The 27806-nt window shown below is 40.4% G+C and overlaps 1 protein-coding gene across 4 annotated transcripts in view; it reads left to right on the top strand.

Moving 5' to 3' along the window:
- The window catches only part of SCFD1 (sec1 family domain containing 1), a 44474-nt gene extending 20209 nt beyond the window's left edge, over positions 1–24265 (top strand). For all 4 annotated transcript variants that reach the window (XM_083507911.1, XM_083507913.1, XM_083507914.1 and 1 more), the window contains 13 exons: positions 397–470; positions 1581–1662; positions 6012–6108; positions 7775–7845; positions 9792–9871; positions 10673–10735; positions 11604–11679; positions 12510–12563; positions 13844–13896; positions 14784–14817; positions 21759–21824; positions 22518–22586; positions 24043–24265. In XM_083507911.1, coding sequence (XP_083364037.1) covers positions 397–470; positions 1581–1662; positions 6012–6108; positions 7775–7845; positions 9792–9871; positions 10673–10735; positions 11604–11679; positions 12510–12563; positions 13844–13896; positions 14784–14817; positions 21759–21824; positions 22518–22586; positions 24043–24066 — 843 coding nt within the window. In that variant the 3' untranslated portion in view covers positions 24067–24265. The remainder of the gene's footprint in view (positions 1–396; positions 471–1580; positions 1663–6011; positions 6109–7774; positions 7846–9791; positions 9872–10672; positions 10736–11603; positions 11680–12509; positions 12564–13843; positions 13897–14783; positions 14818–21758; positions 21825–22517; positions 22587–24042) is intronic.
- The last annotated feature ends 3541 nt before the right edge of the window (positions 24266–27806 follow it).

The raw sequence follows: 27806 nt of genomic DNA, 5'->3' as shown, positions 1-27806 counted from the left end.
CAGCTGCCAAAAGCAGTGAACAAAATATCTATATTTTGAGGTAATTTTAAAGTCTGGCATAGGGCTTGTTGGAAGTCTGCATTCACCCATTGTGTTGGTAATCATATTTTAGGGAGCCATTCACAGAAGAGACTTGAAAATGTTTCAGTATTTTCAATCCTTTTTTGTGATTTTTGTGAACTGCTTTGAAATTATTTTTCCAGTTAAGTGATATATAAATTCTATGAAACAAATATATAAACCGGTAGACCTAGATTTATCTTTCTTCAAAACCTGTGTAAAATTGAATTGTGGTTCTTCTGTTATAAAGTTCAATATTTCAAGTGGATTTTCACCATATTTTTGTTCTTCAAGTATATATGGTGGTTGTTTTTTTGAAATTATTTTTCTTCCCAGGGACTAGAAGGTGAAGATGAAGGAGCAATAAGTATGCTTTCTGATAACACAGCTAAGCTAACTTCAGCTGTTAGGTAAGCAATATTACTGAAGCATTCTTAACTGCTTGCAAAAGGCTTGTCATTTAATCGGTTTTCTTTCTTATTCAGTTTTAAGGATACTTGACTGACTCTCTAGAGTATGTTCCATAGTAGAAGCATAACACTGTGACACACTAGTGTACCCCAATGATATAAGATAACATGGGTGCCAAATTATAGGCTGGGAAGATTAGGAAGTCTGATTATTGAAATCATACCACTACAGATTACATCTTGTAACATTTGCTGAGGGGCAGAGAAATAGGATTTACATATCCCGTATCCTGAGCTAGAGCTGGGTGATATTTCGATTCTTTGTCTGAAACTGGTATGAAGTTCAGATTGTGATATCGGTTTCAGATTTTTTGAGGCTGCCATACATCGCAGCTCCCTGGCCACTGCCAGCACAGCGCATTTCACTCCCATCTGTCTGCCTGCCTGCGCTGTGCTGGCAGTGGCCAGGGAGCCTCAATGTATGGCCCGCTGAAATTGCCTGTTCTGCCTGCCTGCCTGTGTGTTTGCCTTCACCCGAGCAAGCTTCCATATCTCTTCTCTGGTGGTACTGTTATTGTTGGCTTGCTTCCCAAGTGACCAAAGGCCTCAGATATCACAGGTGCGTGTTTATAGGTGGAGACTCCTAGGGGCATTAAAAACTTTTCAGTGGCTGGTGATTCCAGTCCAGTTCCTCCCCACCCACTTTCCCCAAGCCACATACTTGGGAACTCTTATCACAGAGCCAGTGAGTAGAGCAAGGTAGGGCCTAAGGCAGTCTTTCCCAGCCTGGTTCCCCCTGACATTTTGGACTACAATTCTGTCCTTCGTGATGTCATGTCGGCTGAGGTTGATGGGAGTTGTCATCCAAAACATCTGTAGAATAGCAGGCTGGGAAAGGCTGGTGGTCTAAAGTGTGTCTTGGCACAGAGAACCTAAACTTGTTTTGGATATCCATTTCCTGTATCTCAGAAGCTGCTGATTTGAGCGTACTACTGTCTCTCAAAAGTATGATCTTGTTCCCTCATATGTATATCATATTTTGGGTTGCTAAATATGGAGTTGAATTGGACTACATAGTGCGGACAGTTAGTTTGTATGTAATTTCTTCAGCTCTCTTCCAGAGCTTCTAGAAAAGAAGAGGCTCATAGATCTTCATACAAATGTGGCAACAGCTGTTTTGGAACACATAAAGGTATGGAAAATAGAGCTATTTGAAGCTCATTAATCATGAAGCTTTCTAACATACTAAATATTCTGAAATCAGTGTTCTTCTGTAAAACATTTGCAATAACTTCATTTTTGGAAAAAGGAACAAGTAAGTTAACAGCAAAAAGAACAAGAAAGATACTATCTATCACAATCAAATTAAAATGCCAGACAAAAATTAACATTTTTGCAGAGCGCTTAAGCGAACCACTGAAATGATCTGCTATGCTTCCTTTCGGGAACGGGCTATTCCTAAAGCTGTGGTGCTGCCACTGATGAAGCCTTATTATGAGCAAGGGAAGGAAACTGGGAGAGCAGAGATTTTTGATGGGAAGAGAGACAGTAGATAAGAGCTGTTATAGTGAACAATTGCTTGAGCTGGATTCATCCTAAGTGCCTTGAGTGAGGAGTGTAATTCTGCTTGTATGTACTTGTCAGTATCAAGTATTGCAGTCTACATGGATAGGCAATGATGTTCCACTTCCTCGCTGTGCAAACTTAACCATAGTTGTCTGTGTCATGGAGGGAGTCGGCTCCCCAATTCCTCCCTCCAGGCTACTCATCAATTGCACGCAGGCACTGAGCGGGTTACCAGGCTTTATTGGCTTCTTCCTTGGCAAAATTTACAGGGCATCAAACAACAAATCTAATAAACGGCATGTTCTCTCCTGCCCCTGGCAGGTTAACTCAATGATTTATAGGGGCTGGGGGATGCAGGCAACCAGCCAGCCCCATCACATGCTCCCACTTTGGGAGACTAATTGTTAGCACCTGCCTAAGGGGCCCCACCCAGCAGTACTTGCTCGCAGGATCACCACTTCATGACAGTCTGAATCATTAGCAGCTACTACCATCATCTCCAGCATTTTTGAGAACTGGTGCAGTTTGGAAGCCAATAGCATAAACAGTAGACTAATGCAAATTTGCCATCAGCCACAAACACTCTACATGAATTTAGGCAAAGTACTATTGCTCATCTTCAATCTGGAGCTAAAAATATGAGTACAGTCATACGTTGGGTTACAGGTGCTTCAGGTTGCGCATTTTCGGGTTGTGAACTGCACCGAACCTGGAAGTACCGGAATGGGTAACTTCTGGTTTTCGGTGCATGCGCAGACGCGCCAAATCGCAACCCGTGCATGCACAGACACGGCGCTGTGGGTTGCGGATGCTGGGGGTTGCGAAAGTGCCTCCCACCCGGATCACGTTCGCAACCCGAGCGTCCACTGTACTGTAAAATGAAGTTGGTTTTCTCAGGACTCTGAAGGGATACATTAGTTCCATTTTGGAATCCTGGTTCTATTATTTAAAGCGGGGGTCATTCTTCGGGTGGAAAAACATAGCCAGTTTTAAAGTTCTAGCCTTCATTTTTTCATAGAGAATATCATTCTGTTGTCAATTTATAGGCTACATTTTTGGAATGTACAGTGTTAACAAAAATTGAAACAGCTACAGCATCTCATGTTTGATAAAAATGAATAAGAAACTTATTTTTATCTTATTCAGAAATGATCTTAGACACAAGCTAGTATTCTGCCAGATCATATTCTCATCTTACGAACAAAAAAAGAGAGGAAAAGGTTTAAGCAGAAGGCCATGCCTGTATATCATGCTGCTATTAGGAGAACAACTACACTATCAGAAATAGCTAACCCAAGCAATTTTTATCCACTGCTTTCCTTTTAAAAAGCTTATTGGTTCCTGATAATAACTTCACAAAGAATAATTTACGTCGATTGAATTTTGAAAATTTGTGATCGCCAGCTGCCCAATCTATGTAACCTAAAACAATACCATGGATGAATACCCACCTTCAGCAATGCACCCAATTAGTGTAATTTTAATTGAAAGAATTTTTATTATTTACACACTATTTCCCCTCCTCTGGATTTGACAGCAAAATCACTTTTTTCTGCAGTGTTTGAGATGGAACATTTTATGAAAGCTTTATGAGTTCTGAATAATAGTGCAGTATTTCCATAGAATTTGATTGAAGTCAAATGTGCAGTGGGTGACGTTGAGTCCTTATTTGATGCCTTATTTGTCACCTTTTTTTCTGGGAAAGTGGTGGCTGGTCATTGACAGCAGCATTTTACACTGGACTTCGATCAAATTCCAAGGCAGGATGTGGTTTGGAAATAATTGCATGGTTGACTATCTCCCACTTCCAAGGCACAGAAATCTGATGTCCTTTCTGAAGTGGATGCTTTTGACACTGAAGAGGTAGAATAAATTATTAGTGTGTCCCCTTTCTGTCTCAAGATGGGAGATTATTAAAGAAAAATAAAAGACAGATCTATCATCGAACTCAGGGCAGTCCAACTTTTCATACCAAGTGGGCCGCAAGAGCACTTAAGCATGAAACCTGCGGGCCTTGTCGTGCCAAGGGGGAGGAGAAGGCCAAAATTTGACCTCCCCTCCCCTAGCCCTCATGCTGCCTTCCCAAAGCTGGAGGCACTGGGCGTTGGGAAGGAGGTACAAGGCTCTGATGGTAAAAACCCTTTACTATAAAGTATTTGGATTAGACTATGTCTTAAGACTGCACATATATGTGCACGCATGCACATACACACATACCTTTTGACATCAGTGTAGTTTAGAGAAGAGTAATTGGGCACAGAGTTGCAGTTAAAGATTTACAAAGACTTATTTAAAGGGTGTTACTTCGTACAGTGTAATATTACCTGATCTGATCATTTGTACTTTATCTGAGAAGTAATTTTAAAATCATACTATGTGTAATAGTGGTATTTTTAGATTCAGTTTGCAGCTGCTTTCCACATTGCGTTAGATCATTTTCGAAGGCACAGCAAGAGGAACTGTGAGATTAATCACCAACTCATGGAACCTGGCAGTTTTTTGGCATATTTCAGTGTTGAGCAAAATTCTGGAAAGAACACACCAGTATTTCTCAGGATGGATTAGCAAATATTTATTGGTAAAGCTTAGAAGAAAAGAAACCTTGTTTTAGGTTAATTGTTTAAGCTGTTAGGAGTTTGGCAACTAATAATCATAGCCAAAATAGGGTTTGTTTCGTTTTGTTTTTAAAAAGGCTGTCATTTTATTGGAAACATTCTTATACTGCTGTTCTGGGCACCTTTGCACATTTTTCTTTCCCACTAGTTTCAGTGAGAGTTAAGCATAAGTAGTGGGTACATGGTTGAAGTCTCGGTGTATAGTATTTCCTTATTTTAATCTAATTGTGGTTCTGATTTCTGTTGAAATTTTTCATGGATTTATAGTATTTCCAAAAACAATAATGTAGATATGTGACTTTTTCTACAAGTTTATTTTAAGATCTAATAGAACAAATAGTTTGACAGAAGGATTGTGACTATTGGACAAATACTACTCTAGCATCATAGAATATGTGAATATAGTTAAAGACCTGAAATGTTTGCAGAACAATTAGCACCTTCCCCTGTACGGTGGCCCTCAAGTACTTTTTTGCTTTACAGAGGGCTAAGGCCCTTATAGAAAGTCATTTTGTTTGTCTGCCTCTTGCATAGCACTAAACTCTGGGCTACCTTTTTCACAGCTGCCACACACTCAACCAACATCTTCATCAAGCTATCCACTCTGACCCCATGATCTCGTTTTGGTCAGTCACCGCCAATTCAGGCCTCATAAAAGTACATACAAAGCCTCAAAATGCATCATTTTGCACTTGTTTACACCATGGGTAGGCAAACTAAGGCCCGGGGGCCGGATCCAGCCTAATCCCCTTTTAAATCCGGCCTTCGGACGGTTCGGGAATCAGCATGTTTTTACATGAGTAGAATGTGTCCTTTTATTTAAAATGTATCTCTGGGTTATTTGTGGGGCCTGCCTGGTGTTTTTACATGAGTAGAATGTGTGTACTACTATAGCAAAGACCCCAGAGCACAGTCTAAAGGCACATAGTATAGCAACCTTGCTGAAGATGAGCACATTTGAATCTGATAAGTGCTTGGTTTTGAGACTACCTGGGTACTTCATGTATGCTGCTTTGAGTTTAATGGAAGAAAGGTGACATATAAATTTTATATAAATACAGGTCTTAAGACAGGTTTGAATGCTACTTTCTCGCTTCTGATCATGGGAAGAAGAGAATGACCAAACTAACATATTGTGTGGTTATTTGAATGTTGGCTCCCCTTATTCAAACTTTTTTTCTCCCACGGTGGGAAGGAGTATACAAATATGATTCTGAGACCTGCTTCCAATCTCTAATCATAGGTTATCCCAGGTTGAGGAAAATCACCATATGAACAGTTTCATATATTAAAAGTAGCTAATCAAATCTACTGCAGTAATGATATTCTAACAACAAATTTGTTTTTATTTAATTTAAAGACACGGAAACTAGATTTGTATTTTGAATATGAAGAAAAAATCATGAGCAAGTCCACCTTGGATAAATCACTTTTGGACATGATTTCTGATCCTGATGGTAAGTAAAAAAAATAAAAAATTACAATAAAGTTTCTTTCGGTTCATAACATTCTGAGAATTGTCGCAAGCTCATGCTGTTAAAGACTTTCTGCCTGGGAACTTGAAATGCCACTGCCGGTCGGATATCATATCATACACAATATATCACTGTATGAAATTGTTTGGTATGTTTATTCTTTAAAAGTCTTAGCTTTTAAAATTTGGCAAGTGTAATGGTTCTAGGGGTTGCTCGTGTGTAAATCGGCGCCACACCTGGCTGGGTTGCCTGAGTGAACCTTTCCTGTCCGGACAGCCACTCGCCCATGGCTGTCTCAATCGCTGGCAGAATCCGTCAGTGGGCGTTTCTTGAACTTCTTTCAGCACAGAAGTTCTTTGACGCCTAGTCTCCCTGCGCGGAAGCCTTCTGCGCAGGGAGGGTGTGGGCAGCAGAGGACCCGTGCTCTCCCCGCTGGTCCCCGGCGAAGAGTCATGGAGCCACCTCGCCGATTCCCCCATCTGTCCCCCTTCTCCACTGGTGCTACGCTGATTTCCTTCCCCAGAAGATGTGCTGCTTCTCTCCCTCCCGGGACGCTCTCTGAAATCCCTCTGGAGCCCTCCCTCTCCCCCTGGCTCCGATGGCAGTTCCCTGACAGCAAGTCTTCTAAAGTTTGCACATTCAGCTTACAAACTAAAGTCAAAGGGTAGGCCTCAGGAACTCCTGGTCCAATTGCTTCAGCAAGTAGAGGATGCTAGCCAGGGCTATAAAGAACCCCAGCTAGCTCAGCATCTTAACCCCAGTAACAAAGCATCAAGCCAAGCTAACAGGCGAGTTCGGCTGAAGGGTGAGAAGGCTAGGGCAGACTACTTTGCCCTTCTCCTTTGTGAACTAACAAATTCTAAGCTCCCTAGAAAACTAATTCAATAGGCTACAAAAACAGATAGGTTGAAAGACAACAGGGATGAGCGATATCCAGTGTACTGTACAGAATGTCACACGTATTACTATCTGCCTGCTGGACAGAAGTGGTGGGTGTATCCTCAATTGATGGATACACTGAGCTCCTGGCCCTCAGGCAACAAGTACCTTTCCTTGAGGCCAAGTAGGCTGACTTGGAACAACTGATGGAAAAGTCCTTCAGAGATGTGATAGCTGTGTCACACTCCCAGAGTGATAGCTTTGTCTTGACAAATCCTCCTCCTCTGATGGCAACTTCCCATACTTCAGGCTTAATATCATGCTTCATGAGTACTCTTTTTATTTTTTATTATAATTTTTTATTGGTTTTTAAAATAATTTTATACACATTTAATATAACCATTTCAAGCATTCTTTTGAGCCTTCTTCTCTCTCTCCATGTATTCCATGTTTAAGATTAAATTTGCAGCATCTTTTACCATTATCCATCTGTTATACTACCATAATTATCCTAAATCATTCCACATTATAAGTGTCATTGCATCCCTGCTAAAGATTTTAACTGTTTACAGTACTCTTTTTTTTTTAAAGGCTGCTTATTTAGTTGTATATAAAACTTTTGTTGTATGTTACTAAACTTAGTTCACTTCATTGAAACAATTCAAAGTTTTACTTCCTGCCTATGATATTGTATACCAAATTAATTTTAATTACACAGATTATTATTATTAAGAGAGAGAAAATTAATTCAGAACTTTTCTTTCCTCAGCGGGAACTGCAGAGGACAAGATGCGACTGTTTCTTATATATTACATAAGTTGTGTACAGTGTCCTTCTGAGGTATGGATTTTTTATGAAACGGTCACACAATTTCATTAGGAATCCTTCCCAGTGTTTTGCTCTTACTTGGTAGTATGCTGTGGCACTGGCTGTAGACAGAGCATAGAAAATGCATGCCTGAGTCAGGTTGACAGACACATGTTCTTCTGGAGTTTAAAAGTAGGAGATTTACAAGTAATCCGCTATTTTCACTCCAGTACTATGTGCAGGCATTGTTTCACCACTTGCCTCTGTGGGCACAAAGAAACAGAGCAACTTCAGTGTGTTAAGTGTAAAATTCTTGTCCATAGATGCCCTGTCCTGAAAAGTAAAGGTAGGCAGCGTTGAGGATCTCAAGAAAGCGTTTTATACCACTAAGAAAGAACTCTATAAAAGTTTACTGCTTGGCAATGCAGTCCTAAACATGTTTACTCATATGGTCTTTCTAGCTTCCCCAGCCGCCACACTTGAAGCTAAATTCTGAAATGTTGCCAAATATTTGGTCACAACTAACCAAATTTGTGAGGAGCTTTGGTGTGTTTCCTTGAAATAAAGAAATACATATTTGGCAGTGACAGGAAATTGGAAGCATTTATTGTATTTTTTAATAATTCTAGATCACTTCCTATAAATATATTATCAGGACAGCTTAAATAGCTTAAAATGCAATAAGTCAATTAGGATAATTATTATTTGAGGTGACTAAAGATAATCTGTATTAAAAATACAGATTATTTTTCTATTTCCCCATGGCCAAGGAGTCTCTGGATTTGCATTCGTCATGAAACATACCCTGTAATACAGCAAGGGAAGGGTGTAGCTTTTTTAATGCTAGCCTTTCTAAAGTGTATTTCATAGGAGCTGACTGACACACACAGTGAGATCAGGTGCTTCAGCCTGCAGGTGGAGAATCCTTACTTGAATGCTTGCTCGTGTTAAAAAAAACATTCTGCACAAAGAAGAGTAACATGTAGGACTCCTCTTTTATGCTAACTTGGATCTTATTTAATATGCATTTTTTATTTTAAATTTGAAAATGCAGTCAGTTTGCATACAAGTCATTGAAGCATGAGACTCCTCAAACAGCTGATTGCTTGATTAGCCTGGGACAAGGTCTGAGGGGGCAAGTAAAATAGATGAAATTTTGCTGCTTCCTGCCAGGTAGGGGAACTTTTTACTGGAAATGCAAACTAGTCTCGCTTCTTACCTGTTATATGAACATTGGACTACATTGCAGGTCTGCTGTATGCTGTGCTATCTCAGCACAGTCCTCCAGCCTGCAGTAGGGGTCTAATGCCACTAGACAACGCTGCAGAAATGTTGTAAACCACTCAGAACCTGACCTGTGGTATTCAGTCTGAGCTACATTGCAGAACGTTAATAAACCATTCTCTCTGAGCACCTTAGGATTTTTTCCCTACAGTCTGTAGATATCTCCCATCTATATGGGTGCTGCTGCTTTGGCTACATAATGACAGGGAGTCACCCCTGAAATTTGAAAGCAGAATATAATCTATAGTACAGAGAGTACCATGCATTGATTTTTCATGTAATGAGTTGTGGGATATATTTCTAAAAACTTACATTGGCTTAAGTTTCTCAAAGATTGTAAGGTGACAATATGATAGTGGCCCAGTTCATATGTCACTTTTAAACCATAGTTAAGAAGCTTAACCATAGGTTCAAGTGATGCGTAAAAGAAGGCAATGATTGCTTTTGTTCATTTATTTCAACACCCTTCTTAATTTGCACCTTCATAGCAATCATGCATGATTTGTTCTGAATGAAATGTTAATATGTCTGCATATATCCAGTGCTTTTTGTATTCATGATTGTTTAGAAGATAATGAGGATTTTCTATGCCCTGAAGTAAAAGTGTTAGATTTATTATTAGCAAATAATGGTGACAGTTTACTGCTAAATTTAGAAGACATGTAACACATCTCAAATCTCCTGTTTGATTCTAGGCAGATCTGGAACAATACAAAAAAGCGTTGACAGATGCAGGGTGTAATCTTAGTCCCTTAAACTACATTAAACAATGGAAGTAAGTTATTTTTGTTTTCATAAAGCAGTGAAATTATATATTGCAAAAACTTAGAGAGACCTGGAGTTGCAAGAAAATGTCTACTGTCTGGCTACTGGGCACTTCATCCTGTCCCTCTTTCCCCTCAAACAATTCAACAAAAAGTGCATTAGATACTACCATGCACACTAAAAACTTATTCTGCTTCAAAATATAGTGCCTCAGATTCTCACGATTGTGGAGCAGCAGTCAGATTCAGCATCTGCAGTCATACATTGTTCAGTACCATAGTCACATCTCTAGGGGAGAAGGGTCTTCATAGTGATTACAGAAATTTTAAAGTATTAGAATATAACATTTCCAAACCAAACTGGCCTAAGACTTTTATAGGTTCAGGATGATAGCCAGTGTAATAGATAAGATTATTACAATTCTTTCTGAAAAATACCTTTTTTTCTTTTCTTTTTAAGCTATTCCCTCCTGTCCCCTTTGACCCCTTTGACTTTGAACATGTATTGCAATTATTTGTTCTGCTTTTAACACAGAATTTTCTCTATAATACTTTCAAAACGGTTTATTTTTGTGAATTGTGAAGCTGAAGTATTTGGGAGGTAGTAAAGTAGGAGACAGGTGTTATTTGTAGTATGTGCTTATTAGTCATGTTGCCTTTCTAATGTGAAGTAAAGAGCAGTTTCATCCTCAAATGCCTAGAAAGGCTAGATTTTCAAACTTAATGCTTCTTTCATTGTATAATTGGTAGATTTAGTAATGTTCTGATGAAAATAAATTAAGTGTGCAGATATTAACTTACTTATTTCACAGAGCTTTTGCCAAGATGGCTTCAGCTCCAACTACGTATGGAAACAGTGCAGCCAAGTCTCTGGGGTAAGTTTCAAAGTACATTTTGTTACTGCTACTTGAAAAGCCTTGCCTTTTTACTGGGAACAAGTTGAGTGCTGCCTCTGATCGCTTCTGCCTGTGAGGTTTAACTTCTCTTAGGTTATTTATTTATTTATTTATTTATTCATTTATTTAATTTACTGCCCTGTGCTTTCGGTTCCAAAGGACTCCCAAAGTGGTTTGCTATTAGAACAACAAAGAGTGAAACAAAATTCAATTAATATTATGTAGCAATGAAATTGTATAATATAAGTAAAAGCAACAGAAAAAAATAAATCCAAAAGCAGATTCGTAGTAGCAGTAATAGTAATATTGGTATGCAGTATTGCAGTATTGGTATGAATTGGTATGCAGAAGCTTTGCTAAAGATTCAGGATTTCACTGCTTGGCAGTTTCCCACCAGCAACCCTCGCTCTACTCTCTAGAGGCTGTTTCAATACAGAGCTTCCCAAGCATTACATTGGTTAAAGTAGATGCAAAATTTATTTTCCATACAAAAAACAAAACAAAAAAACAACAGCTAATAGTCTGATTGTGTATATCCTAAGGGTATAGAAGAAAAGTGTGGTAAAATATTTCACACGCAGGTTTTTTCCTATTAATTTTATTTTTTGTTTTAAAAATTCAGTTAAATAAAATAAAAAAAATGAACAAAGAAACAAAAGGTGCATTAAAAAATAAACGATATTCAGATAAATCGGAAACAGAACAAAAGGGAGTGGTGGCAGTTCTTCATATCTTTGATGCTTAATTTCTGTTTCTTAACTTCATATGGTATAGTTCACCATAATAATAATTTTTTTAACACCTGAAAGTACACAAAATCATGCTCGATGTGCTCTTTATGTTTTAGCCTTTTCTCACGTGTCATGAATACAGGATCCCAGTTTGTGATGGAAGGAGTCAAGAATTTCGTGCTAAAGCAACAGGTGTGTTTAACAATGTAGATTCTATGTTGACGAACATTAAGCATGTTCATATTCTAATGATATTTCACAGTATAACTAGAAAGCATGGGTTAGATTTCTTGGACTGCCAACAAGAAACTTTAAAGAAAAGGGCAAACTGTTTCTTAAGTTGCATGCAGCTCTTTGGCATTCAGTGGTTCATATGGGACACCTAGAATTTTAAAGAAATTGATAAGCGATACAAGAATAATCTACTACAGTTCCAGAATATCTCTGAAGACTTGTCTGTTCCCATCAGTCTCCATGGTACTACCTATTATTATATCTCCTCTTTCTTGACTGTTTCTCAAGGAAGGAGGGTGGCAGATGAGTTGGGACCCAGTGAGAGCTTTGAAAGGGGGAAAAACCAGGTGCTTTAAGACAAGCTGCAGGCTAACTGATTGAAGCTGCTTTCCCCAATATTGAGGCTCAAAGTTCAGTGGCTACTAACTTGGGCGCAGTTCCATCAGTCTTAATATCCAGGCCGCCTGTGTGCTGTTCCACCTGGTATGTCCATTGCTATTCCATCAGGGTGAAGGATGGGTAATGACCAAATAAATAAATAAATGCAATATCTGAATCACCTCTCTTTTTTTTCTTTTTTACCCTGGGAACAAACACTCCGATAGTGTGTGCTTATTTTACTATGGCAGAGGCATATATAGCAGGCCAACTGTATTCATTTTAAAATGAGGAAGGGCTCCAATAGCAATGTGAAAAGTGATCCAATTGTGTCTGTGCCTGTTTCTTTCCTAAGCTACATTGAACAACAATTTCTGCAATTTACTTGAATTAAGTACTCTCTTCTATAGAATCTTCCTGTCACCCGCATTTTAGACAACCTTATGGAGATGAAGTCCAATCCTGTAAGTACAGCAAACAAGCTTGCACATTAGATTTTATTTATAAAGTCCCTTTACCGTGGCCTTTGAAACCTGAGGTGTGTTTTCCAGATCCACCCTATACCTGTGACTAATTTGTTAACTGCTTTTAATACTGAATTGTAAATTGTTGTAACCCACTCTGGCTTCTGCTAGTGAAGGGTGTGCATTAAATTTAATAATTTTTTTAAAATACTGATATACACAATTTTGTAAATCTGTAAATCTGCATGTACCACTTTACAGTTTAACAGAATGATGAAGCTGACCAAAACATAAAACTTCAACAAGTATTTCAGTATCATCTCATTACCTTTCCTTATTTGTGTGGGTGTAGATATACACACAAATATGCCACCAAGGTGGTAAATACTATAGAAAAACCAACATCTGTGAGGTTGTATCATGAAAAACAGCTCCCAAACACAACTGAGGGCACATATTTTGGTGGCCTATGAAATGAATCTCTATGAGATATTTCCTTTCAGAAGTTTTTGTACATTGGTATGCACAAGAATAAACTAAATTTCTGAAAATTGTTGTGGATTCATTTGGGAGGAGGTTTTTTTAATTCTACAGATATAATCTGGAAAATATAGCCTAGTGAGAGTTATTTCTTCTTCAACCTCCTTGATAAAAGTAACTGCAAAAGTAGAGACAGAAAAACTGGTGCTATTTGCCAATAAAAATATTGAGTGTCTTTGAGGGAGGAAAAAATCCTTCATATCATAATGATGTCAACAGTAAAAAAAAAAATATGTCATGCCTCACGTTTTCTAAAAACAAACTTATTTTGCTTTAATAGTACTAGTAAATCATGGGCTGAAATAAATTTGACTGGTGCATCATTTCAAAATTCATTGCCATTTTTGAAAAGAAAGCAGGCAATCTTGCTTACTATGTGGGGGGGAAACATACTGTTGGGGGACCTAGTGTGAGATCTAAAACTAGTGACATCTTTAGATTAATATATTGCTTCAGAGCTAGAACATATTACGCAAGTAGTATATTTTGAAAAGTTTGGGAGTTGTGAATTTCCCATGAGCCACCTCTTCTTCTCACCCACCAGCTGGTAGCAGCTAACATAGGTATTTTACCAATGTGACTGAATGAATATTGGTGGCTGCTAGCATATGTGTTTGTTTTTATGTATGAATACTTCTAGATTTGTAAGTTGGGAAATGGATTAATAGAAGCCACAGTAGTCAAACTTGTGGGACTGAACATAGCAATAAATTGTTACCAAGATTTCTCTCGTTAAATAGGAAACAGATGACTACAGGTATTTTGACCCTAAGATGTTGCGTGGCAGTGACAGGTGAGTTTACCATGCAATTTTAGTAAGTGTGATGCCTGCCGTTTGAAATATAGTTAATGTGCAGTCTGTGTAACATTAAATAAAAGAGTAAAGCAACCATTCTCTTATCTGGATCCTCCTGTACACATGCCAAAATCTGCACTTGGCCCAAGATTTTGAGGGTTCACAAAGAGGAGAAAAAGATGAAGTTCTCTTGTCTGAACAGAACTCTACTACAACTCATGTGTTCTGGGATGTGCTTTTCTAATGTTTAAGTTAAATGTTTAGGTTACCGAGTGCCATTCTCATTATCAACCATCTTGGGCCCTATGATCAGCAGAGGAGGCCCTGTTTGTGGACCCACTACTAAGGGTTCCCTGGTTGGCAGTGACCAATGACAGGGCCTTTGACATTCCCTCATTTGTGGAATGCCCTCCCTAATAAGATGTGTCTGTCTTCCTCACTATGAACTTTTAGGAGAAATTTTGAAACATTCCTGTTAATCCAAGCATTTGATGGCTGAAAGTTCTGTTCCTGACAACCCTGAAATGGTTAGTTTGAGAATATGCGATTGATTTTAGGAGCTTTAAACTTTTTTTAGAAGCTTGAACAGTGGCAATTTCTGCCTTGTGAACCACTAAAGGTCAACTGAAGTCCTCTAGAGCAGCAGGTTCTCTAATTGCCTTGTCACCAAAGAGTTAGCCCTTACACAAATGCCCCGAGCCTGAACCTGGCAAGCAGGAGAAGGAACACAGTCCCACTTAGAGGAATATTAATACCCAGTCACAAACACATTTTAGGTAAGACCAACGCTCCTGTTTTATAGTTCAAGGTGTTTATGAATATTGAATGCTTGATGTTTAAAAGATAACTGAGCTTTCAATAAAGTTTTTATTTATTTATTTCAGCTCAGTTCCAAGAAACAAAAATCCATTTCAGGAGGTAAGAACAGATCGTACTTCTCCAAATCAGTGGTATGAACATTTGCTTTAAATATAATAGATGTTGGTCACTCCTTACAGAAAATTGGATCCCGTTATATGAAATCATTAGTGTGATTACAGTTTTGTTAAATGATATTCAGCCGCGAATGTAAGCTCCTTTCATCTTCAAAGAGTCAAGTAAGCATAAGCTAATCTTTTCCAACATTCTTAACACCCTGGCCTTAAACACATTTACTTAAGATATTAGGAGAAATTAATTGTAAAGAAATGTGTTTAGGTTCTTGGTTGATGAGCAATTTAAAATGTAAAATGTCACTTCTAAGGAGCAATGTAAAACGTAACTTCAAAAAAAAAGTCACCATTTTGCTGAAAGTCGGTACACACAAAAAACACACATTCTGCACCTTTTTTCTTTCTCCTAACTTTGACCCAGTCCCAGCATAATAGCCCTGTGCAGACAATATTGCGCAAGGGAGATATCGGTATTTGGTTTTAATGTTGGGAGTATCAGTTAAAGGTCCTAGTCTGGTCATTCACTTCTCTGTGTTGGGGAAAAGAGCTGTGAGCAAGCTCAGAGTCTCTTCCCAGTCTTTCCTAGGTACAATATTGAAGTTGATGGTCTTGTTTGAACAGTAACTGGTTTTCCTCTATAGAGAATTACACATGAAGGAAAGCACATGAAAAACACTATTGGGATGCACAATTCAGAAGCAGTTCTCAAACAGAAGACTGGGTTTCTGACTCCTACTGCTTATATATCTTTCCTACAAAATCCCTATTTTTACAGGGAAATGTTGCTAAGAACAAAAACCAGTTTTGACTTCTCTGATCATATTTTGTAATAGAATGTAGAAATGGTTAAGCTTAAATATGTTGATATACAGCTCCAATATTATGGTCAAACAGAATGAAGTTAATTGAATATTACATCAGCTGTGCGCCTTCACTTCCAGAAGTGTGGGCATGAGGACAAGGCCTTCTGTGTTGTGGTGCCAAGGTTATGGAATGCTCTTTCCAGGGGAGCCCTGCCGGGCTTCTTCTCTGCTCTTCTTCCAGCAGGCAGTAAAACTGCAGTGTTTTAAAATGTTATCTAATGTAAATTTTGATTTATTGGGGAGTTTTTTTTAATTGGTTATGGTGGTTATCATTTTTTAGATGACGTTTACTATTTTGATGTTGATTGATGCCGAGTATTTCCCTGAAATAGAAAAGCAGACTGCAAATATTTAAGAAATAAATATGATTCAATACTTTTCCGTTAAATGACTATTTTGTCATGAAACTGCTATTTTAAATTAGAATTGGATCAAATATAAATAGTTCAATGCTCTTAACTGCAAAAATAAAATATCTAAACCCTATGGCAAAATAAATTGTGTGGATAATTAGCTGCCTTTGGCAAAATACATGAGGCACAATCTGTCGTTGTGTGAGGACCCTTAGAAACTTACCCTGCCAAATAAAATCCACTCTAGAGGGTCCTCCAGCCCTTCAGAGCAGAATTGATGGCATGAAAGAGACTACAAGAAAGGAAGAGAGGTGAAGTCCCGTTGTGCAAGTGGAAGTCTGTTGTCTTCAAAGCTGGACAGCATCGGATGAAGCCCATGATTTATATGTTTGTATATTTATCTATTTTTAATGTGATGCTGCATTTCCACTATAAAAAGTCCCATAAGGCGTAAATCAAAACACATTCTGTCCTGAGATAAATATTATGAAGGGAAATATATTAATACCTTAAATAAATAAAAAAGTAATTAAAATCACAATAATAAATAGCATCTGTGGTAGTAACTTAACTCAATAAAAATAAGTGAGTGTTTAAACTGACGTTTTGTTACAGATGGACATTTTTTGCTTTGGAGAATTAAAAGAAAATTTGACTGTTTATCCACAGTAATCATACATTTTCTAGAACAGGAGTGGCTAATCTTACATTGTAATAAGGGTGACATTGACCTCAAAATTTTGAAGAGGCCAGGGATTCTTCTGTCTTTATAAACACACAAACACACACACACACACGAGAGAGAGAGAGAGAGTTCCCGCCGGGCTCTGCAGGCTTGCGGATAGGTGCTTGCAGCCCGGGGAGCGCGGCGCTGCACACCCCGGGCTTAGGGCAGCTGTCCACAAGCCTGCGGAGCCCGGCGGGAGTTCCTCGCCTTCGCTCCCCGGCCCGTTCTGGGAGTTGGGGTCAGGGGAAGCTTGGGCTTCCCCCGCCCCCAGCCCATCAAGCTCCGGGAGCGATGGCGAGGTTGAGCAGGATCCATGGCTTCTTTGCTCTTTGGGGCTTGGGGGGGGGGGAATAAATTTTTTTCCCTTATTTCCCCCCCCCCCCAAAAAAAGCAACTAGGTGCGCCCTATGGTCTGGTGTGTAGGAATGAAAAATCATGGGAGACGAGAGAGGCAGGTGTAGCTAGGCGTCCGTCCAGGGCGGACCCTGGGAGCCTGTTTTATTGAATATTACAAGCATTGCCAAAGGTGTGCCTGTGGCTGATTGGTTGATACATACACACAGAAACTTGTGATTGGTTAACATAAGTACTAAGGCGGGAATTACATGTGAAAGGTGGGGATTACATGTGATCATTTATCATTGATGGAGAGAAGGCTGAGAAATGAAGCCTCCTAATTGAATTGTAACTAGGGATTAATTGGCACAAACAATATAACAATCAGGTTCTGTAGATATGGTCAGCTAGGCATGGAGAGCAAGTACAGTTTGTTTTCCGTGAGCTTGGGATGTCTGTTACTTAATGATTGATCATAGCATGAGACAATGTAACAATCAAGTTCTGTGGATGTGGTCAGCTAGGCGTGAAGAGCAGGTTCGTAACAGTGTGTGCGAAGGCAGGGAAAAACCTATGAGCAAGACTTCTCAGAAAGCAAGAGAAAAAGAGGAGCAAAACTTCCCCAAAATGGAGCAGTTTTATGCAGAAAGAGACTAACAGTTACGTGCAGAAAGAGACTTCCCTTTATCTCCCCCTTTCTTTTCTTGTTTGCGAGGCATTCTGGGTAGATAAGGCAAAAATATTTCAGGATTAGTGGTGTGCCAACAAATGCCCAAAATAAGTTCGCCAGGGTCGATGGGACAAGAATACTTCGGGATACGTGGTTTGCCAACGCATGCCCAAAATAAGCCCGTCCACATCTCACCTTAGGTTTACTGTTGGTGTTGCCATTTCGCAAAGTAGGCGGCGAGAAGTTTATTAGGTGGTTGAGGGGGAGAGAGAAGCCGAGAGAAAAGGCTTATGAGGCCAGTAACGCATTGGAGGAAGCAACATAACAAAATTAAGATGCATATAATGACAAGGGCATATTGAAAGAGAGTACGAAGCCAAGTAAGATTAGGTAGCCAAGCAGTAAGCCACTGGGTGAAAGAATCCCAGAGGCCAGAAAATCTAACGTCTTGTGTAATGTGGTGTGTAAGATTTTGCAAATGAGAGATCTGCTTTTGGATGGCTTTGGAATTATCAGTAATATTAAAACAGCACATGTTGTCCACTTGTTCACATCCATAATGATGAATCATCAATAGATAATCAATAGCACAATTTTGTAAAAGTTCATTATGTAGTCCACTCTGTTCTTTATTCAAAAGGTGAAGAGCTTCTGAAGTAAAATTCAGGGCTTTTTCTGCAGAATAAGCTGAAGAATTAATGTTCACACGATTCCGTACAGCCAATCCAGGGACTCCTAAGAGAGAAACAACTAAAGAGATATATTCAGACCTACTGAAAAAGGAGACAAAAGCATCACAATCGTTAGTCAATTTCACAGAGCAGCGATATCAAGAGCAGGATAAATGGTGTTTCTTGGGTAAAATGATGGACAAACGGCTTAAACAGCAAGGTGTGCCATGGCTGATGTTTGCTGGAATGTAATTAAACGTATAGCCAGGACACAACCAGAAGAATTCCAGTTGAGGGGAAGTGCAAGCTTACTCATTAAATTGAATGGTAGCTTGTAATTGTTGCAGTAAATCTCTTCCCCACAGGTTGAGGTGGATTTTCAGCACACAGGGCTGGATGTATGCAATGGTTTCAGAACTATCAGGCAGAGAAACAGGCAGCCACTGTACGCTTTTAGAAGAATTTTGGGGGCCACCCACGCCCCAGGCTGCAATTAAAAAAAGAAAGCTCGTGCAAATTAATATCCATAACGGAAGCAGTAGGATGAGAAGGGAGCACCACCAAATGCTCCCAAGACTCACCCTTTTTTAATTGCATGGGCATATGGCTCCAAAACTGAACCATTATTGTGCCCACATAGTCAGGATCCAGAACGCCAGGAATAACCTGGATTCCTTCTTTGGCCGCAGAAAATTTGGGTAAAATTAAGCCTGCGACTTTAGGAGGTAATTGGGTGGTCATAAGCACAATTTCACCAGGTAAAACAGTGTCTTTGGTTTTTTGATTAATTAAGTTGATGGTAAAATCAGAGCGTGTATCCTTTGAGATGGTTTTAATAGTGGAGACTAACGGCGGGGGGGGGGCTCCCTATTTGTCCTGGCCCGGGAGTGGGGCCCCTAGGGAGTTTCTCGAACTCCTGCACTGATTTGCCCAATGATAGCCTTTACCGCACTTTGGGCATTTCTTGGAAGGTTTAGCCTTATTGGCATCACCATTCCTGTTTGGACCCCCGCCAGGGGCTCTGCATTGTTTAGCAAAATGACCTGGGCGATTGCAGTTGAAGCAGTTGCTATTCCCTCCAGCATTCCTGTCAAATAAGTGGATTTTAAACTGGAATCCACAATGGCCCTTCTTAATTCTTGCATTACAGAATAAGAAAGGGTTTCGTATAGCACCTGTTGTTGTGCTGTGCTTGGGTTTGCATAAGAAATAGGGAAAGCAGATGGGGTTGAGCTGGAGACAGGGAAAGCTGATGGGGTTGAGCTGGAGACAGGGAAAGCTGATGGGGTTGAGCTGGAGACAGGGAAAGCTGATGGCATTTCACCAGCCCACTCAGATTCTTCCTCTAAGGAAAGGAGACCTTTTTGCCTGGCTTGAGAAAGTGCAACACGAACAGCTCCTGTGAAACAGGCAGGAGCTGAGGCAGGCAAGGGAGGGGTGGAAGGAGGGAGGGAAGAAAGAGAGGGGGAAGGAAGAGGGGGGGAAGTGGATGTGGGCTGAGACACAGCTTCTGAAGAAGCAGGTGCATGCAAAGGAAACACAGGAGGGAGGGAAGGGGGGATGGGGGTGGTGGTTGTGGGCTGAGGGACAGCTCCTGTATGAGCAGATGCAGGAGGGGGGGAAGGGGGAATGGTTGTGGGCTGAGGCATAGCTCCTGTATGAGCAGATGCAGGAGGGGGGGAAGGGGGAATGGATGAGGTGGAAGCAGGCAAAGGAGGGAGGGATTGGCAGGATTGTGCAGGAGGCAAAAGCTTGGGGTAAGGAGGGGGATTGTCTGCAATAGTTAGAAGTGCAGGAGCCGTGGGAGACGCCTGAGAGGCCAGGGGCCCTAAGTTTGCCACGGCAACTGCGCATTTCTGCCAAGTTAGCAGACAATGAATAGGAGCCCTGGGCTTTGCAAAAAGAGTCTTTCCAATCTTTTGCCAAGTCTCTACCCCCAAGGAGCCTGCCTCGGGGTACCAGGGACATTGGAATGCGATCTCACCTAGCAATTGTTCAATTTCCTTTAAAGAAACATGAGCACCTGCACCTCTCTGTCTGACTAAATGAAGCAGTTCAGTAGCATGCACTTTCTGGGACTTTGTAAGCTCCCCCCCCCATACTCACGGTGTAGCCGGCTAAGACTTCTCCAGTCGAGTGAAGTATGAGGCTGGCTGACTGCTCGGCTGCGCAAGGGATCTGGCACGTCGTGGGTCACCAGATGTAGGAATGAAAAATCATGGGAGACGAGAGAGGCAGGTGTAGCTAGGCGTCCGTCCAGGGCGGACCCTGGGAGCCTGTTTTATTGAATATTACAAGCATTGCCAAAGGTGTGCCTGTGGCTGATTGGTTGATACATACACACAGAAACTTGTGATTGGTTAACATAAGTACTAAGGCGGGAATTACATGTGAAAGGTGGGGATTACATGTGATCATTTATCATTGATGGAGAGAAGGCTGAGAAATGAAGCCTCCTAATTGAATTGTAACTAGGGATTAATTGGCACAAACAATATAACAATCAGGTTCTGTAGATATGGTCAGCTAGGCATGGAGAGCAAGTACAGTTTGTTTTCCGTGAGCTTGGGATGTCTGTTACTTAATGATTGATCATAGCATGAGACAATGTAACAATCAAGTTCTGTGGATGTGGTCAGCTAGGCGTGAAGAGCAGGTTCGTAACAGTGTGTGCGAAGGCAGGGAAAAACCTATGAGCAAGACTTCTCAGAAAGCAAGAGAAAAAGAGGAGCAAAACTTCCCCAAAATGGAGCAGTTTTATGCAGAAAGAGACTAACAGTTACGTGCAGAAAGAGACTTCCCTTTACTGGTGCGCCCTATAGAGCGAAAAATACGGTAACTGCACTGCTTCAGGCTGGCATAGTTAATGGTCCAAATCCAGGTCCACAGGAGCAAAGCAACTTTGGATTTAACAGATTGAAGACCAATCCCAGGATTGAACTCTACATCCACAGAGCTTTTCCATGGGCATACCAAGGTCTCCATGGCAAGTAGATCATTGAGTTAGTGGATCCACATTTGTGCCCCATCTTACCCTCCCCAAAAGGATTTGGCAGGATTATAGGATTGCTGTGCCCAGATTTTGAGATGCAGTCTAAAGGTTTAAACAGCTGAAAAGTTCTGTTTCTACCATCACAAACCGAGTACTTTCTTGGTACTTGGCTTTTTGATGCCCTGAAATGCATCCAAATAACACAAATACAACTATTTTAAAAATATGACGAATTTGTATCTTCTTTCTGTAGCGAGCTTAGAATGCAGCAGTAGCTACAGAATATTATTTGTTTCATTTGTTTTTGCATTGTAGGCAATTGTGTTTGTAGTTGGAGGAGGCAATTACATTGAATACCAAAACCTTATTGATTACGTAAAGGTATGTTACCACTTTATGAGTTTCTTTTATGATTATATCTCTTCTTGCATTTTTTTGCATGCCTCTCTGGGGTACACAAGTGGACTCCCTTTTTCATTTTAATCACAAGTATAGACGTGTACACAGATACATGTGCACCATGCTTCCTCCTCCATTGAAGTAAATGGGAAGGCAGCAGCACACACATGAAATTAATACATCGGGTCATTTATATAATGGTAAAGTCAGTGATTTATTTCTTCAGTTTCTTTAACTTTCCACCGCAAACAATTACGTTTCTTTGTGGTATGTTTGAAACACAAGTGAGGGTTGAAATGCAGATTCACAAATTTATGGTTTTATTTATATTGTTTGTTTTTAAAATGCTTTGAAAATGTTTTTAACAGAAAGATAGGCTAAATAGGGAAGCCCCGTATAGGGAAGTTTTTAATGTTTGATGTCTTACTGTGTTTTCATTTGTTGGAAGCCACCCAAAGTGCTGCGGCTACCCAGTCAGAGGGGCGGCATATAAATAAATTGTTGTTCTGGTTGTCAATTGCTTATATACAACAATGGGGGAAAACAGAGCTCTCTTCCTGCTACACTGCAGTTCTTTAAAAAAAAAAAAAAACCTCCATTCTCTGAAGTTGTAGAATGGCCTTCCTAATATAAAAATGAGCAATGTTTTGATTAAATCTGTGTTGTCTCACATAGGGCAAGCAAGGTAAACATGTCTTATATGGCTGCAGTGAACTCTTTAATGCTGCACAGTTTTTAAAACAGGTAAGAATTTAAATGATAATGCAGTTATCATTTTAAAATATAATGCACAAGTCAACTAAAAGTTTTTTTCAACAAGTCTTTTTATTTGTGGTATTCATCGTAAACCCAAGAACGGCCCATCAAGTTTGTTGGTTCATTGCGCTTGGCAAGATGTTCACTACTCATAGAAGTGCTATAGAGGAAACGAGCTGGCAGGGAGGGAGAGAATACACACTTTGCAGGCATACTTCACAGCTATCTGAGGCATGTTTTTTTTTAAAATGTGGGGTGATTCGTCAGCTAGATTGAAAACAGCTTGCAAGTTTCTCAGATGTTGCTTTGGGCGGGCCAGCACCAACTCCATTGAATTTGCAAAGTCTTTTCCAACCTATTGGAAAAGTGAACCAGAAACCTGGTGTAAAACAAGCCTCTCAAATTTGCTTCTACTTACCCTGCTGCTACTTGTTTCCTCAACAGCAGCCTGTTCATCCCGTGTGAAGGGAGGGCTGTGTGAAGCAGAAAAAACCAGGAACGAGTAAAAGTGGTGTCCCTATTAAAGTGATCTTCCCTTCACTATGTAGCAGTGCTAAAATAACTTCCTCTCCTGATGGTCAGAAGGTTTAACAGCTTGGCTTAGTTAGCGTTGCTGGTCATACTTCCCCTCCCAGATGTTTTGTGCATATTAAATCTTTTTCTAGTAGTATTAGAGCAAAGTAATATCTGAGTATTAAGTTTTTATGTTTTAAACCACACTGTGATCTTTGGAAGAAGGGTGGTATATAAATTTAATTGATTATTATTATTATTACATAACAAGTACCCATAATGGAGTTCTTCTGCAAAGACATGAAAGCATGATTCACACCTATACTGTACTAGGTGTTTATTTTGGGGTTTCCCCCCATGAGCCTTTTGTGGGCACACAGTACCCTACATGCAGATGAATCCCTGTAGGACTTAAAATAAATTGGTTTGCCTTCATCCCATGGAAATCTTGGAAATGGAAGATCTGACCCAGGCAACTTGTCTAAGTGGAGAGATGGAGTATGATGTGGAGATGACACACATCCAGGTCTCCCAGTCAGACAGTTGTGCTGTCTCTTGTCATGCTCAAGAGAGAAGGGCTGTGTACCCACAGGGAAGAATCATTCCTTAACTAAAAATATTGCTTTGTTTCAGGAGTGGGGAATCTATGGTCCTCCAAATATTGCTATATAACTCCTGTCATCCCTGACTATTGGACATCCTGTCTAAGGATGAGAGTCCAGCAACATCTGCAGAGCCACAGATTCCTCAACCCTGCTCTATTCTATGAAACATTATTGAGAAAATAAATTATTTTGAGTCTGAAAATATTGCCTACTTTGTTTCTATTTAGTAATACATTAGTACACAGTATTTGGATGAAGTCAGTTTTCTCCTTATAAACTGGAGTATAATGGGTAATCTAACGTTTTTCTTATCTTTTTATATTTAGCTTTCCCAACTTGGACAGAAATAGGAAAAGATTATCTGGCCTTTTGACAAAATGTGAAGAAAAGATCATGGCAACATGTAACACCTTAACCTGTGCATAGTATTTAAACCTCAAATGATCCCTTAAACTGATAATTTTTATTAAAGGATATTCTGTACTTCTATATATATAAGACATACTACATGCAGAATGATATCAAATAAACCACAACACTTGGATTCTGCCTGCTGTGATATTTCTTCAGTTTGTTTATATGTTGTTAGATTCAAGTGATAATTTATTGGTAGGCTATTGCATCTGGAATGTAATTTGTACTAATATTTTTCATTTAATTTGTTGGAATAAATTAAGCTCAGATCCCTCCTAAGGAACACGTTCTATTTTAGCTCAGCTGTGTAATTTTATCTAGCTGTGAAGGCATTCAATTGTGTGTGCATAGATTATTAATCATTCATTCATCTTTCATCTTTCTTGTACAAGGTGGCTTTTCAGTTCTTCTTACCTTCGAAAGCCTTTGATATGGAAACACTTCATTTTGCCTGGGGGCAGAGCGGGGTGAGACTTTTGTACCAGCCTAATGAGTCTTGAGAGATCTGTGATCATCGCTGTACTATGTGAACATTTACCAGTCGTATATTCTATAACCTGTGAATTATTGCCGATGCCCCACACACATAGTTCCACAGGTGCAATGGGAGTGCCATTTCTTCTATAGCCCCCAAAATCTGCTCCAAACAGGCCTCCAGCACTCTGAAGCTGATTTTGAAGGTGTGCAGGGGCTGGAGGGAACAGTAGAGGAAGTTCATTTGAAAGCACAGAAGTCCATTATGCCATTGGAGTGTTAGTTACAGACCCTTCTTCTTCTTCTTCTTCTTCTTCTTCTTCTTCTTCTTCCTCCTCCTCCTCCTCCTCCTCCTCCTCCTCTTTGGCGACCACTCGTAGCCGAGTAAGATTGTCTTCCATAAACACGGTTTTAACAATGAGTCCGCAAGTGACTGTGGAGGCCAATTCTGGATCCACACGTCCTTCCACAGTGGGGACATTGGTTTCCGGGGGGGAGAGAGTTGATCACAGTGTGGATTTGCCAAGCGTGCCTTCCTCTTAGCACGTTTCTCCCTTGTGTCCTGAGTTTGGGTATCTTCAAAGCCCATGTCACCTTTAGTCTCAGTGTTGCCCCCCCGTCAGTGTTTACATGTAATATATGGTTAATAACAACTCAGACAGACAACAATCTGGATTAAAAATGACCACAACTTTATTGGTTACAGGTGTAGGTGGAATTTATCCAAGTACTTGGGTTTCAACACAGATTTAAGGACTCTGCAGCCTTGAAAATGGCAAGCTGGGAGGGGGGGGGGCGCAAATAGCAACCTACCACTAAAAACTCTTGGGACAAGAAATAATTACTCTTTGCGTCTCCACCTGCCATTTTGCTGATGGGTGGGAAATAAACTGGGATTTTAATCCAAGCCCCAGATTCAGTAGAATTCTAATCCCAAATTACCAAACTGATTTCCAGACCAGAACACCCCAACCTGCATCAACCTGTAGATGAAGGGAACACAGTGGATGTAGCCTACCTTGATTTCAGCAAGGCATTTGACAAGGTGCCCCATGATATTCTTGTAAAGAAGCTGGTAAAATGCGGTCTTGACTATGCTACCACTCAGTGGATTTGTAACTGGCTGACTGACCGAACCCAAAGGGTGCTCATCAATGGTTCCTCTTCATCCTGGAGAAGAGTGACTAGTGGGGTGCCACAGGGTTCTGTCTTGGGCCCGGTCTTATTCAACATCTTTATCAACGACTTGGATGATGGACTCAAGGGCATCCTGATCAAATTTGCAGATGACACCAAACTGGGAGGGGTGCCTAACACCCCAGAGGACAGGATCACACTTCAAAACGACCTTGACAGATTAGAGAACTGGGCCAAAACAAACAAGATGAACTTTAACAGGGAGAAATGTATTGCACTTGGGCAAAAAAAATGAGAGGCACAAATACAAGATGGGTGACACCTGGCTTGAGAGCAGTACATGTGAAAAGGATCTAGGAGTCTTGGTTGACCACAAACTTGACATGAGGCAACAGTGTGACGCGGCAGCTAAAAAAGCCAATGCAATTCTGGGCTGCATCAATAGGAGTATAGCATCTAGATCAAGGGAAGTAATAGTGCCACTGTATTCTGCTCTGGTCAGACCTCACCTGGAGTACTGTGTCCAGTTCTGGGCACCACAGTTCAAGAAGTACACTGACAAACTGGAACATGTCCAGAGGAGGGCAACCAAAATGGTCAAAGGCCTGGAAATGATGCCTTATGAGGAACGGCTAAGGGAGCTGGGCATGTTTAGCCTGGAGAAGAGGAGGTTAAGGGGTGATATGATAGCCATGTTCAAATATATAAAAGGATGTCATATAGAGGAGGGAGAAAGGTTGTTTTCTGCTGCTCCAGAGAAGCGGACACGGAGCAATGGATCCAAACTACAAGAAAGAAGATTCCACCTAAACATTAGGAAGAACTTCCTGACAGTAAGAGCTGTTCGACAGTGGAATTTGCTGCCAAGGAGTGTGGTGGAGTCTCCTACTTTGGAGGTCTTTAAGCAGAGGCTTGACAACCATATGTCAGGAGTGCTCTGATGGTGTTTCCTGCTTGGCAGGGGGTTGGACTCAGTGGCCCTTGTGGTCTCTTCCAACTCTATTATTCTAGGATCTCTTACTCCAATATAAACGTGAATGAAAATCCATTCAGACACTCTTTCTAAAATTGGGAAGGAAGGAAGGAAGGGAGTGAGCTGTGTGTCTCACTGATAATGATGAGTTACTTTGCTCTAGGGATTGACATTATCTAAAGTAAATTCAAATACATATCAAGCATTTTACCAAGGCTATAAAATAACCCTTATAGTGTGTATATCCCTGTGCCATTTTCTTCAAATCCTTTACTGCCCCCTCCCCCTCCCTCCAAATGCTCCTACCATCACAGGCAGTGATAATCCAGATTTCAAACAAAGGTACATCCAGATTTCATAGGCCATTCATCACCCTGGGAAAATTAGGTATCACAATTAGCATTTTGAAAATGAAGCTGCACATGGGAGTTATTTATTTGCAAGATTTTCTGTACCAGCATCAAGAAAGCTATCAGAGCCAGCATAAAATCACTAACAAGGTTACATTCATAAAAGAAATGAAAAATACATCACAAATCAGTCAATTAAATTAAGACAACATAGCTGAAACTGCCTAGTGAGACAGCAATAATATTTTTTTAAAAAAACAGCACATTTGCAAAGTTAAGCAGAGTCCAGTATGGTTTCACATTGGATAGGGGACTCTGTTGAGATTTCTGCATTGCAAGGTGTTGGACTAGGTGACCCTAAGGATCCCTTCCATCTCCACAGTTCTATGATTCTGTGAATCCTTCAGGGAAAGCCTGGGTGAACAGGTGAGTTTTATGCCAGTAAATAAATGCCAATACAGTAATTACCTGCCTCATGTTAATTGGAAGTGCCCACCAAAAGGCAGATACTGCCACACTACAGGTTCTGGTCTTGTTGTTGTTTAGTCGTTTAGTCGTGTCCGACTCTTCGTGACCCCATGGACCAGAGCACGCCAGGCACTTCTGTCCTCCACTGCCTCCCGCAGTTTGGTCAGTCTCATGCTGGTAGCTTCGAGAACACTATCCAACCATCTTGTCCTCTGTCGTCCCCTTCTCCTTGTCCCCGCAATCTTTCCCAACATCAGGGTCTTTTCCAGGGAGT

This window comes from Podarcis liolepis, assembly GCF_965112155.1.
Source record: "Podarcis liolepis genome assembly, chromosome: 1".
Taxonomy (NCBI): Eukaryota; Metazoa; Chordata; class Lepidosauria; order Squamata; family Lacertidae; genus Podarcis; species Podarcis liolepis.
The sequence above is the reverse complement of the archived record's forward strand: the minus strand, read 5'-3'. Positions and strand labels throughout refer to the sequence as shown.